General features: G+C 38.9%; 1 protein-coding gene across 2 annotated transcripts in view; it reads left to right on the top strand.

The window, feature by feature from the left end:
- Positions 1 to 17,608, top strand: part of Rfx7 (regulatory factor X7) — a 98,076-nt gene extending 80,468 nt beyond the window's left edge. For both annotated transcript variants that reach the window (XM_074066009.1, XM_074066008.1), the window contains exons 5-9: positions 4,251 to 4,371; positions 6,330 to 6,410; positions 7,002 to 7,209; positions 9,986 to 10,281; positions 11,499 to 17,608. In XM_074066009.1, coding sequence (XP_073922110.1) covers positions 4,251 to 4,371; positions 6,330 to 6,410; positions 7,002 to 7,209; positions 9,986 to 10,281; positions 11,499 to 14,777 — 3,985 coding nt within the window. In that variant the 3' untranslated portion in view covers positions 14,778 to 17,608. The remainder of the gene's footprint in view (positions 1 to 4,250; positions 4,372 to 6,329; positions 6,411 to 7,001; positions 7,210 to 9,985; positions 10,282 to 11,498) is intronic.
- Positions 17,609 to 18,844: the final 1,236 nt, after the last annotated feature.

Here is an 18,844-nt window from a genome sequence, read left to right as displayed (position 1 = left end):
CAACCCCCTGTGGAAATAATTGTTTAGTGACTTTTCTGAACTATCAGATCTCTGTTCTTTGTTTTGTCTGTCCACTTAAGTCTCTTCACTTAGCTTAGTGGGGAGCTACTGATACTGTAAAGATCTCCTAAAATACCTGGAACCAGTAAGTGTCTCAGTCTTTGCCAAGTTGCTCTGTGCATGTTGGGATATAGTATCAACACTCAATCATGAGGTTGATTGCTCTTCCTTAGCCTTCATTTCCTGTTTTTGGGAGGCCTCAAGTTTAATCAGAAGTGAGAACTTGGGGCTGTCTCAGGTCTTTCCTGGACATGCACACAGCCCTTTACATATGTGTGGCCTGTAGATTCCCAGAAATATGTTAGAGTTTTGTAAAGCATCCCTGAACATCTTCTTTCCTAGCTTTTCTTTATGCTTTCTGCTTAGTGTGTTGTTGCCCATAGTACTTACCACTACCTTCAGCAGCCACAGTCAGCACATTTACCTGTCATTATCTTGGACAACTCCCCACCCCTGCCTTCCCAAGGAGAAGAATTTTCCCACCTGGCAAGCTCTAATTCAAGTCACGTAACAGCCTTGTAGGTGGGTTCTTTGTTATGCAGTGTTTTGGGGGTCAAGTCCTTCTTAAATGTTTTGTTAATTCTTAGCATGTAGGCAGTTAATGTCTGTAGTCTAATAATCTGAGCATTAGCTATTCCATGAATGTAAAACAACTGAGGTGACCCAGAAACGAAAGTGTGTATATATAAAGCTTGTACTACCTGTGTGATCAACATCTTTATCTTATTCATATGTGTGTATACATGTATGTATGTATAACTCTGTGTCTTTGTTTAATAAATAGCAATCCAAACTGACCAGTTCCTCAAAAGCTGTGGTGAGGAGTCAAACCTGTCTTTAGGGTTTACTTTTTAATGAGATTAAATAATTAAGAGTATAAATTTTTTAAATATTAAGTGTGTATCAGGTGACTATCCCTGGGGTTTATGGGACTTTACTAGCAATTTATAAATTTCTGGGTAACATCCATATGCATCATAGGATTACATACTAAAATGATGAGAAGGAAAGGCAAGTTAAAAGGAAGACCCTGTTTAAGAAGGCCATATATGGGGCCTGGGGATATAGCTCAGTGGTAAAGGCCCTGGATTTAATCCCCAGCACCAAAAAAAAGGGCAAACATGGATTTTTAGGTCTTGATTTTTTTTTTTTTTTTTTAGGGGGTGCTGGTGATCTTGTGGTATGGGATACTGAATTCAGGGTCATGCACTTGCAAAACAAGTAGTGTACCACTTGAGCCAACCCCCTGTTTGCTTTTAGTTATTTTCAGATAGGGTCTCATGCTTTTTTACTTGGGCAAGCCTCAGATCAAGAACCTCCTACTATACCTCCTGCATGATTGGGATTACATTATAGGTGTGAGCCATCACACCTGGTTTATTCTTTAATGGAGGGTATCATAACTCCCCCCCAGACTGAGCTAATCCCCTACACCTAGAACTACAATCCCCCTGTCTCCACCTCCCAAATAGCTGAGCTTACAAGTGTGAGCTACCACCCCCAGCTTCAAACATGATAATTTTTTATATTTAACTCTGTTTAAATTAATTTTATTTCAAACAAAACAACCTCTCATATATTGTTCATGGTATGATTACCACAAAATAAGTATTTGCAATGGAATTTCAAAGGTGATATTTGATCTTAGTTTCAGTTTGCTTTTTTTTTTATTGTTTTATTATTCATATGTGCATACAAGGATTGGTTCATTTCTCCCCCCTGCCCCCACCCCCTCCCTTACCACCCACTCCACCCCCTCCCCCTCCCCCCCCTCAATACCCAGCAGAAACTATTTTGCCCTTATCTCTAATTTTGTTGAAGAGAGAGTATAAGCAATAATAGAAAGGAACAAGGGGTTTTGCTGGTTGAGATAAGGATAGCTATACAGGGCATTGACTCACATTGATTTCCTGTGTGTGTGTGTTACCTTCTAGGTTAATTCTTTTTGATCTCACCTTTTCTCTAGTTCCTGGTCCCCTTTTCTCACTTTGCTTTAATAGCACAACAGATAACTTTGCATCAAGACCTAAACTAGACAGCACTGAGACTTAGCATAGTGATGAGGCCTTTTCCAATTGCATTGCCCCACCGCCGCCAGGACAGCAAACATCACAGGCTCATGCTGTGCGCTCAGGGTTCTCAGGTATCCATGCCACGTGCCAGTTTCCAGAGTCTCAAAATATAATTATTCCTTAAAAATGCTAAAGGGTTTCAGTACCTGTTTCCATAGCCCAAGCTCACTATGTAGCTGAGCACATCATCTTCATGGCATTTTCCCTGCAGTTGACGTAGCAGACAAATTATGTGAGCTACACTTTAAAGGGAATGTAATTCTACCATGTGTTTGGGACTTCCCTGGACTTCTGTACATTGTGAGCTATAATCCATGAATGCTAAGACTCACTGAAGTCACAGTTTAGGTAAAAAAGAGGGCTTTGATTAGAAAAGTGACAGTTCTTCTCTTTATAGATATTAGAAAAATTGATATAATTTTATGGTAAGCATCCAGTATGCTTATAGTTATTAATCAGCAATAGTATATAATCTCTAAGATGAGTAAATTAAATTACAGCAGATCCTTTCTAAATGTACCTCTATACAAGTTCCTCATCTATAAAATGTGTTTAATAAAAATACTTAACCTTAGCAAGGTACTAGTGGCTCACACCTGCAATCCTAGCTACTTTGGGAGGCTGAGATCAGGAGGATTGCAGTTCAAGGTCAGTCCAGGCAACTAGTTTAAGAGACTCCATCTCTAAAATAACCAGAGCAAAAATGGACTGGAGGTGTGGCTCAAGTGGTAGAGTACCTGCTTTGCACTTGCAAACCCCAGTCTCACCAAAAATAAAATTTTTAAAAATTACCTCAAGATCATTGAGAAGATTAAATGAGATAAGACTTTTTTCAAAGCACTCAAAAAATGTCAGGTATGGTTCAGTGTCCTGGTATTTGTGTTTTGCCACCAGTCTTCTATAGTTATTTGTTTATATTTTGTGCCATTGCGTAATATTTACCCTGAACATACATAATTTATCAGTGGTATAAATAAGCACTAAAGATTAAATTGCTACCATGGATTTTGAGTGACTTATTCACGGTCATGTTGAAAATTAGTCTTATTTTCATTCTTAAAAACAAGAGGGAAAACATACCATTTTAAAATTGGCATCGAAGTGTTAGTCATCCTGTGAACAGAACATTCTTTGTTCCTTACTGTTTTTTTTTTTTAGACTTGTATAAATATAATCTGGTGCTAAGTTAAAGTCTTAATTGATATCATATCTTGCTTAAACAACCTGCAATTAAAGTTATGAAGCAGGAGAATAAGATGTAGACTAACCAAGTCTCCACATGGCCCGGAGTGATCTACAGCTTCTTATATAGTACTAATTTCAAAATTGCAATAGGTATCCTAGAAATGCTTACTAAATAGACTTAAACAGAACCATTGAATATCTGGATCTTTTTAATGGAGAAGAAGCTCTAATGGATTTTTTTTTCTTTAAAATTACAACCACTGAAGTAGGCCACCTCACAACATAGCTCTGTCCCCATTAGGGATGTATTCACATTGAGGTGACCATTTCCACTTCTAGCTAGGAGTTAAACTGTACAGCTTCTGAATTCACTTCCAGTTTTAAGCTTTCACAAAATTAAAGGTTGATGGGGAAAAGGAGGGGGAATAGACCTTCAGAACCTGGCTGTGCTTTTGTTCTTTAACCTTATCAGTAAAATAAGAAAGATAGTTAGGGTCCCTTTTGGTCTAACATACCATGTTTCTAAATTTTAAACTGTCTAGTAGGGATCTCTAGTATCCAACATGCATGAATATTGTATTGTAAATGATCCCATTTCTTGAGTTTGACACAACCCTCCTAGATGAGCTGGAAATACTCATTTTAGAGTGGGCTGTGGGTTGAAGCATCATTAGAAAACTTTGTACCTGTGTTATACCTTACTGCAAATTTCTTGGATGCTATCAAAGGCAGTGGTGTGTACCCGGAGGGTAGAACCAGCTCACTAAGTCCGAGTCAACACTTGTCCCCACAGGGTAACAGTCCTGTCAGTTGCAGTAACTTAGTTGAAAGATCCATTTTTTGCCTTGTCAGAGAAATCAGATTGTATTGAAGTAGTACTATGCTAATACTGAATTCTGTCACTCTCTAAATTGGTCCCTCCTTCTTTTGCAGGAGCTATTGTGACAATCTTGGTTACCATCCCTTAAGTGCTGCTGACTTCGGAAAGATCATGAAAAATGTCTTTCCTAACATGAAGGCACGTCGTCTGGGCACTAGAGGCAAATCTAAATATCCTTTACCAGAACATCATCGTCATCTGTTTGGGTTCTCACTTACTGTAGAGTAGCTGCTGTTGTACTGCAGCTGGCAACTATATTTAGAGAATAAATTTAAGTCAACGAACGTAAACAGCTCAAAATACAATAGCTGCAAATGTTATTTTCCTAGCAATTACCAAACTGAAAAAAAAAAAAAAACCAAATAATGGTTCGTGTGTTTATTAGAACTATGGTAAATTTTACCTTTCTCTATAAAGTATTATTAATGGTCTGATCTCCTTTGCTTTAACAATAAAAATTATTGAAAAATGACATATTCTAGCAATTACAAAGTATATTAATAAAGGTAGAGAAAGTTGTCAGTTTATCTTTCCTCCTGATTTAGAAACACAGGTATTATGTTTATTGCGGCGCTATTCACAAAGCCAAGATGCCCCACTACTGACGAATGGATTAAGAAAATGTGGTATTTATACACAGTGGAATTTTACTCAGCCATGAAGAAGAATGAAATCTTATCATTTGAGAGTAAATGGATAAAACTGGAGAACATCATCTTAAGCAAAGTTAGCCAGGCTCAGAAAGCCAAAAATCATATGTTCTCCCTCATATGTGGACTTTAGATCTAAAACAAATGCAGTGATATTATTAGACATGGGTCGCATGCTAAGGGGAGAACACATACAGGAGGAATATGGAAAGGTAGGAAACACAAAACTTGAAAGTGTTTGATGTCCCCACTGCAGAGGAGCTAATACGGTAACCTTAAAACAACAGAGGTCAGTATGGGAAGGTGACCGGGAAGTAGTGAAGTAGTGAATCAGTTCGGGTTGTAATATACTTATGCATGGAAGCAATGCTAGGAATCTCTCTGTATAGCTATCCTTAATCAACTAGCAAACACTATGTCTTTCTTATTACTGCTTATATCTACTCTTCAACAAAATTGGAGAAAAGGGCAGAACAGGTTCTGCCTGGAAGTGAGGGGGTTAGGGGGAGATGGAGGGGCCCGGGGTGGGGGGGGGTTGCGAGAAATGGCCAAAACAATGTATGCACATATGAATAAATGAATAAAGAAAAAAAAAAGAAGCACAGGTATCTCCTTGGTTTAAAAAAAATTAGTAATAATACAACGTTCAAAAAATTTCTTGTGGGACTTCTCCTGAAAGATTGATGTTTACTTTAAAATATTTTTCAGCCAGCCATTTTGGGCCTGAACTAAAATTAAAGCAAGGGCATAGAAAAAGTCCTTTCTGTGACAAGAAAGTACTTAGGAGCAAACAGAAGTAAGAAAATAAAAACTAAGAATTTATTAAAGGTTTTTCTACTCTTGAAAAGAGATTGTAAAAGAGAGGGTCTCTGTTATTAGAAGTAATTTGTTTTCTTCCTGCTTAGCTACTGTGGAGGGTGGGAAGAAGGCTGCTTTTCCAGTTGTTTCCAGGTGTTCTTTAACCACTTGCTGCTTGACCTATCCTTGTTTCCTGTACACACAGAATGTTTTGGTGTGTCTTTGCCATGTTACAGGTGATAATCCTGTGTGTTTCAGTGGAAAAAGAGAAGGGAAAAGGTTAAAGCCCTTGTGACACTCTTAAGAGTTGTTTTCGTCCCAAAGCCCTGAGCTAAAGTTTCCCCTCCCTGTGCCAGGTTTCCATCGGGCTGTTCCCTTCCCTTCTGACCTGTTTGTTACTGGTACCTGGAATAGCATATTTGGAACATTTATTCATAAAATGTATAACAGATGCGAATCACTTCATTAAGACCATAACAGTTAAACTACAAGAACAATTCCAGTTTTAAGAGAAAGTGTCCTGAGATTTTAATATTAAGGTTTTCTTACTCAAGAATTCAGAAAATAGATGTTATCTTATGATCACTTTATTCTCATTTCATATACAGTTACTTCTCAAGGCTGTTTATCTAGGCAGCCTATTTAATTTAAGAGTACTTCCAACCTTAACTATTTATTACATATTGCTACAGTGGACTGAGAAAAAAAGCTTTTGTTCATATGCCAACACTGCCCAACCTTGACTTTCACAAAACTGGAGATGGGGTAAGAATTCTACCATTTCTTTTCAATAAAAATTATACCTTTATATCAGAATTGAAATGTATCTTGCACAGTTCATCTGGGTAAATCCAAGAACCAGGAACTGTGCCTTGTACAAAGAATTGAGAGAGAAAAAAAAAATCCCACAGTGGCTGAAAGATGTTAACATATATGACCTACATTGGCATGAGATTCAGGAGAACAAAGACCTACAGTCATCATTCATAGATGTGTCCATGATAGATACTGACTATGAGTGTGTGAGTGTGTGTGTGTGCAGTCAAGAAGAAACAGTGTTGTAAGATAGCTATGGTATATGTGTCGGCTAAATCTTGCAGAAAATATGGCTACTAGCATAATTTGTTTAATTCCTTTTAGAAAACCCTTTTAGAAAGATCCAAGACATCCGTGAGTCCCCATGTTTGTTTAAAGGCCATTGAAAATGTTGTATTCGCCATGCTGCTGTGCACTGGGGCTGTGTTTGCCAGCACCCACTTCATATTGCTTTGACCCCCTCAGATTTAAATTGTAACAGTAATTAATTTGCATATCTTCATTGTGCTTCAGTGAACTTTTCCCTTTTCCTTTGTTTAGTTGGAAGGAGTTGAACCCTCTGGACAGCTTCAAAACATTGATGAAGAAGTTATCTCTTCTGCTTGCCGTCTTGTGTGTGAGTGGGCACAGAAAGTGTTAAGCCAGCCATTTGACACGGTCTTAGAACTAGCTCGCTTCCTTGTGAAAAGTCACTACATAGGCACCAAGTCCATGGCGGCTCTGACGGTGATGGCAGCAGCACCAGCAGGTATGAAGTTCTGCCATTCTAAAACTGACAGCACGCTGCTGTGTTTAAAGCCAGCAGCAATGAAGACTTGGACCAAAGAACTTCATCTTCTAGAACCTGTATGAGGCCATTCTTACTCCACTTTATACTAAATTCAAATGGGTTTGTTAGGCCAGTACAATAAAAATGATAATCCTTTCACTATAAAACTTAAGGTGTGAGACTGCTGAAATATACAACTATTTGGATTCCCCTGCTCATATCTTATTTAGTCTCCCATTGCTGTTTTTAAGTGTGAAGAGTGTGGATATGTATTTTTAGATCTGTGTATCTAAATTAATGAGGTTAAGTCTTAAATTCTGTTCTAGACTCCTGTTCTAAAAACTAAGCTATCAATAAAATGATCTTTAAACTCTGTATAGGAAAACTTGGTCTCAAAATATAAACTGTGTGAAACATTGCTATAAAATAGCAAAAGGGATTTTTTTTTTTTAAGTATACAGTCAAATGAGTTTTTTTCAAAGAGGAATTTTTGCAATTGATAGTTTTAGGAGCTAACAGTATTGCTGGAATAAATGACTCCCTCCTGAATTAGTAGCTGTGTAAAGCATTTTCAGTCATATTTTATAAACCCAAAAAAGAGTGAATTGCATTATTACCTTAGAAGATTATTTAATTGAAAAATATTTTAACACGAAACGTATTTTCTAAGGTGATTCTTCTACTAAGTGCTAAATCCAAATATTTTTTAATCTACAGTAGGTTTATCCTGGCCAGAATTACAGTATTTATGGGATTTCTGTATATAGTCTGTCTCAGTTGAAGACCATTTTCAGAAAAATAGTCTTTCACAAGAGCAAATAATTTTTCCTTTCTGCATGTAAACTGCATGACCTAAATCCGTTTGTTCCCCTTAACCTTACCCACAAGCAAGAGAGTGCTTGGTCAGCCTGATGCAGCTCATCATTTGATTTTCCAGCATTCTTGCAAAATGGGGGATACTTATTCCTGATCGCCAGATCAGGAGACTCGGGAGGTTAAGTTGCTCGTCCATGGGCACATGAGTAATGGGTCCAGGACTTGAATCCTGACTTGTCTGTCTCCAAATGGCAGGTTAACTCAGTTATATCTTACTGTCTTCTATTTTCTGGCAAAATGAGGCTTTAAAAGGTATGGACCCTGCAAATTTCTTTGTTCTCTTTCTTCTACCCTTCCTGATACTGATACATCAGTGTCATGATGGTGTCAGGAAGAATCATGTAGAAAAGACATGCCTCCATTTCTCTCCTCTCCCACTTTGTTCACAGTCTGACAGAGAAATGTTAAATGAGTAGAATGAATGAATTTCTAAGCTATAAGTGTAAGTCAAGGGTCCTTTTTAAACAAAAGTACTAAACACATTGAACAGCTTTTAACCTTTTTGAAAGCAGTTAGCTGGGAATACTAAACAGTTTACCAGTTGTATCATTACTTATTTAAAATCTCTTGAAATTTTGTTCTCAGCCCTTACTACATTTCTTTTTAAATATTCTTGATAGCAATGTCATTTTCACCCTTTGAAGGCAAATTTGGCTTTTTATAAATATAGACTCCATATTGAGGACAGGTTGTGTTACAAATGTTCCTTTTGTAAGTCAGCTGCTTGGAACTCACTGCTGCCCAGAAACCTTGGCAGGAGAAAGAAGACAGCTGAGCTGCGGGCCATTGGCAGGGGCCCTCCTGGGTGCAGGTGCTGAGAAGTGGAGCTGAGGCTGGGCCCAGGAGGAAGAGAAAAGTAATGCTTACTTGATTAAAAAGAGGGTCAAAGATGAGGGATTGCCATACAGACAGTGAGTGGAAGTTAGAGGCACTCCTTTTGCTTTTCCTGCTGCCTCCTCCCCCGCCCCCACTAGAATGCTGAAGGCAGGAGGTGGGCTGGGGAAGCAAAGGCCAGGTGTGCCAACTGGAGAGCGTTTTCCTCTCCCTCTTCTCACCATTGGTAGCTGCTGACCACAGCAGACTTTCTGATAATTTTAATGCCACTCCTTAAATGTGAAACGAGCTTTTGAAAAGATTAATTGTATTACATAGTCAGTTTTTTCTTGAATTAGAATTTATATCTTGCTGGGGCTGGGAATATCAGTGCTAGAGCCTTGCCTAGGTTTGATCCCCAGCACCAGGATAAAACAAAATTGTCTTTCTTACTATTTTTTTTTTTTTTTACCAGTTACCTTGCTACTCTAAAAAGTTTTCTCGATGACACTTTTTAGAATATCTTAACCTTAGTCTTACTATGAAATTCTGCTTCTTAGTTTCTCTTGGTTATACTGGGATAATCATAACAGTTAAAATAGAGGTACCTATTTTTTTTTAATTACTGGTAAAATTTAAATGTTATTTCCCCCACATAAATTTTTTTCTAAGGTATGGGATGATTTTAGCAAATACTTAGTGAGTACTTCTCCTGTGTTGACTATTAAAATCATGGAAATGAATGAGTCTCATTCTGTAAAGGAGAGGGCAAAATGTAAAATTGCTATCTTGGCATATATATTTTTACTTCCTCACATTTGTGACATAGTTGCTCTTTTTAAATCATCCACCATTATAATTTAACTAAAATTCTCCCCAGAGTCTTAACTATCTTTTTAAGATGTCAAATCCATGTTGACAAATGTTTTATAAATTGGAAGCCTCATGATTTGCTTTGTGAAGAAATTGAGTTAAAAATAAATGGCTACATATTCAAAGAAATCTAGTTGTAACTGCCTTCTGCAAAGGACAGTGTTTATTTTAGCTTTCCTCTGCTTATTTTCAGGAATTAAAGGAATTACCCAGCCTTCTGCTTTTATACCTACAGCTGAAAGTAATTCCTTTCAGCCTCAAGTGAAGACTTTGCCATCTCCAATTGACGCTAAACAGCAGTTGCAACGGAAAATCCAAAAAAAACAACAAGAACAGAAACTACAGTCTCCCTTACCAGGAGAATCCTCAGCAAAAAAATCAGAAGGCGCTACAGCCAATGGAGTGGCTAATCTTCCTAATGGAAATCCTGCCATCCTCTCTCCTCAGCCCATTGGTATCGTTGTGGCAGCTGTCCCTAGCCCCATTCCGGTAATAGTATTAAATAGTGTTTGGCTGTACTGGGCTGGTGGGAAATGGGTCATTTTATTAACAGCATAGATGAGAAGGAGGCAAGTGTACTTGTAGATGCAATCACAGACTGGTTTTGTGACTTCAAATTCCCTTTCAGTTACACATCTTTCACTCAGAATGGAGGTTTGTTGATATACAAGGCAAGTTATAAAACTAATATAAGTGAAAATATGAAGATCCAAGATGTGTAAAGTATGCATATAGCATACGAAAAGTCAGAGCTTTACGTAAGAGTGAGCCATTGTCAGAATTATTTTAGCCCTGACTGAGTCAAGAAAATATAACTGCAAACTTTTTAGTTTAAACTTTTTCTTAACATTAAGGTGAATCAAATTATAAAATGATATTTTTTATAAATTATAAAATTTATAATTTTTATCAGTACATGATCATCTAATGTAGGCCTGTTTCTGTGGCTGGCTGGATATAGGAGTAGGACATTGGGCAAGTCCCTTAACCACTCTGAGCTTGTCTCCTGTTCTACAAATCGGAGTGAATTGTCTCCTCCTTTACTGCCTCATACAACTGAGGTTGGTCAGACAGGAAAGGGACTTTTAAAATGAGTGCATCCTGCAAAAGTAAGGTGATACTTTATGTTACATGTTATTAAAGACAAACTTTATCATTTTTCCTGTTCTAATCATTATCTTCATCATTGTCATGCCATTAATAATAACATTAAATAGCTGGTAGCCACACTGTTGACTATAGGGCAGACTCGGGTAGACAGCAATTTTGGGACCTTAACCACAGTGGTTGAGTTACTAAAGTCCAAGATAGACCCATTTATAAGACAGTCTCTTCATAACAAAACCATCTTCTTGACATCAATTCCACCAAATACTTAATAGTTTTATCTTCAAGATTTTATCTCTTCTTTGGGTAACTTCCTTAAATCATTATTCATCATAGGTGTGAATTCTTTAGTTTTATTAACTTAAAGACCCTCTTAATCTTCTTCCTATGGATTACTGTATTTTGTAATTATGTTGCATTATGGTTGCATTTGTTATGTGTGTGTCTGGTTGTATAAGACTCTCTTCTAACATAAGACTGCTTTTTTTAAGGTTAACATTTAATAAATGTTTTGATACTATTCAGGTATATGAAGTACTGTTTATATCCTACCCTTGTTGAATGTGATTTGTTTTGTTTTGTTTTCTACCTTTTCTCAGGTCCAGCGAACCAGGCAGTTGGTAACTTCACCAAGTCCAATGAGTTCTCCTGATGGCAAAGTTCTTCCCCTCAATGTGCAGGTGGTCACTCAGCACATGCAGTCTGTGAAACAGACACCAAAGACTCCTCAGAACGTTCCAGCCAGTCCTGGTGGGGACCGTTCTGCCCGGCACCGCTACCCTCAGATCTTACCCAAGCCAGCCAACACCAGTGCACTCACCATCCGCTCTCCAACTACTGTCCTCTTCACTAGCAGTCCCATCAAAACCGCTGTTGTACCCGCTTCACACATGAGTTCTCTAAATGTGGTGAAAATGACAACAATATCCCTCACGCCCAGCAACAATAATGCCCCTCTAAAACATTCTGCCTCAGTCAACAGTGCTACTGGAACGGCCGAAGAATCAAGGAGCGTTCCACAGATCAAGAATGGTTCTGTTGTTTCTCTTCATCCCCCTGGCTCCAGGACCAGCAGTGCTGGGGGAGCATCTGTGGAAGTCAAGATGGAACCTGAAGCATCATCAGATGAGCATCCTGTACAGTGCCAGGAGAGTTCTGACGGGACAAAAACTCCCCAAACAACACCCAGTGCCCTTTCGGGGCAGAAGAGTAATGCAGATGGAGCGGTGCAAAAACCTTCAGGTGAAGGCATCATTGAAATCAAAGCAACTAAGGTCTGTGACCAGAGGACCAAATGTAAAAGTCGCTGTAATGACATTCTGCCAGGCACTTCAGCAGGCAATAATCAAAGCACTATCACTCTCTCAGTTGCTACTCAGAACTTAACTTTCACCAGCACCAGCTCACCAGCTAATGGTGACTCAATAAATAAAGACCCTAAATTATGCACTAAAAGTCCCAGAAAACGACTATCTTCTACATTGCAAGAATCCCAGGTGCCTCCTGTAAAGAAACCAATTGTGGAACAGCTTTCTGCAGTTATCATGGAAGGTCAGAAACCAGGCAGTGTTAAGAAGGACCAAAAGGTTCCACATTCAGGGAAAACAGAAAGTTCAACAGCAGGTGCTCCAGTCCCTAACAAGGTATCAATCAGTGTCAGTTCACATGTAGTAGAAAATCAACCCTTGAATTCTCCAGCGCTCATTGCCAGTGAGTCAGCTCTGGAACAGCAAACAACACCATCTTCATCTCCAGATATAAAAATAAAACTTGAAGGGAGTGTCTTTCTCTTGGACCGTGATTCAAAATCAGACGACAGATTTAATCCAAATGAATGGCAGCAAGTCGCTAAGGATTCTGAGTTTGTACCTGCCGGCTGTGGACAACAGCAAAGCATCAGTGTTACGACAGTTGCTGAGCACCCTGATATCAACGATTTGGAGAAGTCTGTTTGGGAATTAGAAGGACTGCCGCAGGAGGCATATAACCAGCAGTCACATAGCCAGATACAGGAATCTGCTTTGAATCAAATACAAGCACAGTCTTCTGATCAGTTACCTCTGCAGCCTGAACTGAAGGAGTTTGAGTCTTCTGTTTCCCAGACAAATGAGAGCTACTTTCCTTTTGATGATGAGCTCACACAAGACAGCATTGTGGAAGAGCTGGTGCTTATGGAGCAGCAGATGTCCATGAACAACTCCCATTCTTACGGGAACTGCTTGGGAATGCCCCTTCAGAGCCAGTCGGTAACCCCAGGAGCTCCCATGTCATCTCATGCCTCCAGCACCCACTTCTACCATCCAATCCATAGCAACGGCACTCCAATCCACACACCCACACCCACACCCACTCCTACACCGACCCCAACCCCGACCCCAACCCCAACATCTGAGATGATTGCTGGGTCTCAGAGTCTGTCGAGGGAGAGCCCTTGTTCTAGGATGGCCCAGACTACGCCTGTGGACAGTGCTTTAGGAAGTAGTCGACACACACCCATCGGTACACCACATTCTAACTGCAGCAGTAGTGTCCCTCCCAGCCCAGTTGAATGTAGGAATCCATTTGCATTCACCCCAATAAGCTCCAGTATGGCTTACCATGATGCCAGCATTGTCTCAAGCAGCCCTGTGAAACCCATGCAGAGACCCATGGCCACACATCCCGATAAAACCAAGCTTGAGTGGATGAATAACGGGTATAGTGGGGTTGGTAACTCATCAGTTTCTGGCCACAGCATTCTCCCAAGCTACCAGGAGCTAGTGGAAGATCATTTCAGGAAACCTCATGCTTTTGCGGTGCCCGGACAGTCTTATCAGTCTCAATCCAGACATCACGACACTCATTTTGGTCGTTTGACTCCTGTCTCCCCTGTGCAGCATCAGGGCGCCACTGTAAACAACACCAACAAACAGGAGGGGTTTGCAGTCCCTGCCCCTCTTGATAACAAAGGAACTAATTCGTCTGCCAGCAGCAACTTCAGGTGCCGGAGTGTGAGCCCGGCCGTCCATCGCCAACGTAATCTTAGCGGAAGCACCCTCTATCCTGTGTCTAACATCCCACGATCTAATGTGACCCCCTTTGGAAGTCCAGTAACCCCAGAAGTTCATGTTTTCACAAATGTTCACGCAGATGCATGTGCCAATAACATAGCTCAAAGAAGTCAGTCAGTTCCACTGACAGTCATGATGCAGACTGCCTTCCCAAACGCCCTTCAGAAGCAAACAAACAGTAAAAAAATAACCAATGTTTTGTTGAGTAAACTTGATTCTGACAATGATGATGCAGTGAGAGGTTTGGGAATGAACAACCTGCCTTCCAATTATACGGCCCGGATGAATCTCACTCAGATTTTGGAAACTTCCACTGTTTTTCCTAGTGCCAACTCACAGAGTATGATCGATTCCAGCACTTCTGTATATGAATTCCAAACACCATCTTACCTCACCAAAAGTAATAGCACCGATCAGATCAGTTTTTCTCCTGGAGATAATCAAGCACAATCTGAAATTGGAGAACATCAGTTAGATTTCAGTAACACTGTTAAAGACCTGTTGAGTGGAGACAGCTTGCAAACCAACCAACAGCTAGTAGTAGGTCAGGTAGCATCCGATCTCACCAGTACTGCGTCTGATTTCTCTAGCGACATCAGGTTGTCTTCTGACCTCTCAGGCAGCATCAATGATTTGAATACCTTAGACCCAAATCTACTGTTTGATCCAGGTCGTCAGCAGGGACAAGATGATGAAGCTACACTGGAAGAATTAAAGAATGACCCATTGTTTCAACAAATTTGCAGTGAATCCATGAACTCTATGACTTCATCAGGTTTTGAATGGATAGAAAGCAAGGACCATCCTACTGTTGAAATGTTGGGTTAAATTGTATTTTATAATATGTAGCACACTGTATCTAAAGACATACGTATTGTATTTGTCTTAATGGAAGTGCCTCCCGCAGCAGAAACACTATTAATTGTGACATTTTAAAAGCGTTTGCTGCAGAAGTGGTTTCTTCTTCAGTAGGAAATGGTTAGACTTGCCTCAGTTCTTAACAAGTTTCTGAAGACAGTAGGCTGTAGAAGAACAAGTATTAGGTTTTAAATTTTATAATGTTCCCCTTTTAATCACATTGTTTACTAGTAAAGAATCAACTATCCAGCCTTTACAAGAGCAGTCTAGGTCTTTATTTTGTATGAGTTCATTTTAATTCATCAGTTTATCTGCACAGAATTTAGAAGAAACCATCAATTTTAGGTATAGGCTGTTTTCTTGTTGGCATTATCTTTTAGGTATGAAATCATAGCTAAGGTGAACTGTAGACAAAAAAAGTCTTCCTCAAAACAGGGATACTATTCAGGTTATAAATATTTAGGCTTGAAGCATAGGGCTACTGTAGGTGAGGGATCGCTGTGGGACGTTCTGGGGCTTCGGTACCATTTACTTTCTCAACGAAGGGCTTAAGTAGGAGAAGATAATGCGAAATTAAATAGTCATTTGAGGAAAGGAAAAACTGCACTAAAATTCTTCAGAGAAAAAATAGTAGCCATTTATATATGTGAGCTTGCATTCATCTGATTTTTAAAATGCTGATTTTTATGTGGAGCTAGCACACACACACAGACACACGGAACAAGTAACTGCAGAGAGTGTGATTTATGAAAATACAGGCATGTCAGAAAACTTTCATTGTTATTGCTTGCTAGTTGAGCTAGGGTTCTTAGAAGCAAAGGAAAAGCGTTTTTTGTTTCATCATAGTGGCTACACATACACATTAAAGTTACCGTTGAGATTTATTTTGAAATTTTTCACTATGATATTCTTTAGAATCAACTTTTCCTCCTCGGTTTAGTGATGGGCTCCTTTGCTCCTCCTGAGTACAGCGTACAGCTTGATCATGGGATCCATTTCGAAAACAAATAAGCAGGAAGGAGATGACATTAAAAGCCCAGCAAAAAAGCATTTCACCACCTTAGGTATGAAGCCACAAATCTTTATATCTCTGATAAAACAAAGGGGATAATTACAGTACTTGAAGAAGAGGAATGTTTTATTACATGCTTAATTTATTTATTGTGATAGACACAATTGCAAAAGAAGCAAAGCACTCAGGATTTGTTTTAAAACGTTTCTCTGTATGGCTCCCATTTTGTTTTATGAATAATATTTATGAATTTCATGTTGACACAAATCTACTCATTAGGTGACAGCTCCACCTAGGTGAGTTTCAAGATCACTTTCAGAGAGATTTTAAGATTAAGTTTTTAAAGCTAACATTAAACCGTTTGCTGTGCTACCTTAAACCTAGCTAAGCTTTCCTGTACCTTAATTCCTAAACCAATCAGAAGACTACAATCAATGAATATTTAACAAATGTGATGAAGGGTTTAATTTAATAAGGTTTCATTGTTCAATAAATTTGAAAGATAGAATATTAACATATTTTGATAAACAAATGGTGCTAGGGTTGGCTCAGAGGTTTATATATTGATATGTCCTAGTTATTGGCATTTATGTGTTTGCTGTTATCTTGATTTAATGATCTGTTAGATTTTTCCCTAGATGCTCAGTATTTCTTCACTGTACATTGAGACACAGCACTACTGCACACCAAAGTATGCAATACCCAAAGGCAACTGTGTGATTTCTTGTAACAGATGATGGGAGCCTTTCTATATGAGATACTCTGAAAAGGAGATTTTGAGGCCATTCTAATCCCTTGTTTACATTATTAGCTTCCTACTAATATAAAAATAATGGAAATCTTTTTTGATAAAAATATAGAGACTGGAGGATTTTTACCCCCTGTATAGTATTGCAGCAAACTCTTTAAATTTGGCTGAATTCGTCCAGCAAACCTTCTGGGGTTTATATATTGCACTAAATTTGTTGAACCTGTGGTAGGCACATCTCTTAGGATAAATGCAACCAGTACAGTCCACAGATAAAACTTTTTAAATGTGTTTCATTATGAAAAGACAAAGTGTCATCACAGTGACAGATAAAATTGTCTTATGTAGCAATGTGCATTGATCTCAATGAGATATTTCTATTTCTTATTCTCTTACGTGAGAATATTACAGCAGGAAGAATTAAGTTTAGTTTGCTTCACCATGTTAATACACACGATCACAAAATGTGCATGAGTGTTATTGACTTATCTTGTACAGTACTAGGTATTCCTGTAACCACTTTTTTTTTCCCCTTGGCTGTATTGAAACTGGTTCAGTGTTAACCAGGCAAGCATAGTTATTCACAAGTTATTTACTTTTTTTATGTTTACTAATTCTGCTTAGTTGTTGTTGAATATGTTCTTTTCTCAGATTTTTTTCATCATTTTGATGTTTAAAACATTTTACATACTGTTTATCATGATAAGACTTCATGAAGTAAATAATTTTGCATATAATTGCAATAAGCACTGACTTTTGAACTGAAAAGAAGGAAAGTGTTTTTTTGTGCAGTGCATCTGAGGTTTCAAATACTAGTCTTGTACTCCAGTGTGCTTTACTACACCGTAAATGACAAAAGCAAGCCCTGTTTCATGTTTTCATTTAGTGCAGAGGCAGATTTCCCCAGTGTTTTGTTGTCTGTTGTACCTGCTGAAACTACAGTAGTTGAATATTGCCGTAGCATTTCAGTTCTCTTTTTAAAAGTGCTCAAAATTGTTTTTTAAATGTTTTCAAAAACAATTAAAAACATTTTATATTAAATTGACTGGGTCTTAAGGTAATTGACAACATATGTTTTGTGTGAGAAATATGCCGTTTTGTAAATATGTACCCAATGCCGTACTTCCTTTGGTCTCATGAAATGTGGGGGAATAGATAAGAATAGCAGAAGACAAAATAGTGCTTCTGTTATTGATCCAAAAGACACACACATCATATCTTATTCATTGGAACTTTGCTCTTCACTTAGGATTTATCGCCATTGTTGTATGGCAGCAATGTTGTCCAAAGAGCCGTCCTTCCTTTCCCTCTTTCACATGACACTGGCTTTCAGAAGTTGACTTGGGGAGTGCCTTGGTAGGTGTTATTTCTGAAGTGTTTAATGGGAAATAGTAGAAAATTTAAGGGACCAGCTATGTGCAAATCCAGTATAGGGATTTCTGTAACCCAGAAGTATGCAGAATGACAAGTGCACTGAACTTTAAAGCCACAACTACCTTGGACTACAGAGTCTGGAAGCAGGAGGAAATCTCATCTCCTACAAAGTAGTGAAACTAGGGCTGGGGATGGAATTTCTCACTTTTGAAACAGAATCTGCAACAACCAGTCCCGGGACTGTAACATATTGCAGTCATGTTCTGAGTCAAAAACTTACTCATCTGTGTACACAGATCTTTGCAGCTCTGTGACAACCCCACCAGCACCACAGGACTGGAACCCACAGTTTGCAGTTATGGAAAGAAAGAAGCATGTGACAGGGAGGGTGGGGGAGAGCAGGAACACCCAACACAGGCTGAGCCTGCAAACCAGAGCTCCAAGCACTTGGCAATGGAACCAGTACTAACAACAACAATCAGAAATCTGTCGAAAGAAAAGCAGTCAACTATTGGGTGCTATTTTCCATATCTTTGCATCTTCAATGACATGGAAGTGGCAGAGGGGAGGTCACATATATCAAGTGCAGACAAAACAACCAAGGGTACAGTGAACTGAAAAGTGTTGTGTAACACCTGAGGTGCTTTCATTTGCAAGTAATGGAAAGTCTAACACTAACCTAAGCTATAAGAAAACTTACTTTTAGCTTGGTAAGAATTTTAGAGCTAGGTACAGTGGCACTTAACCTATAGTCCCAGCTACTTGGAAAGATGAAGTAGGATGATCACTTGAACTCAGGGGTTTGAGACTTGCCTGGGCAACAGTGAGACACCCCCCACCTCACAAAACAAAACTTAGAGGTAGAGCACTTGAATTCATTCAGTGGGGTATGTGCAAGGACCA

Source organism: Castor canadensis, chromosome 2, assembly GCF_047511655.1.
Source record: "Castor canadensis chromosome 2, mCasCan1.hap1v2, whole genome shotgun sequence".
Taxonomy (NCBI): domain Eukaryota; kingdom Metazoa; phylum Chordata; class Mammalia; order Rodentia; family Castoridae; genus Castor; species Castor canadensis.
This window is presented reverse-complemented; position numbering and strand designations above follow the sequence as displayed.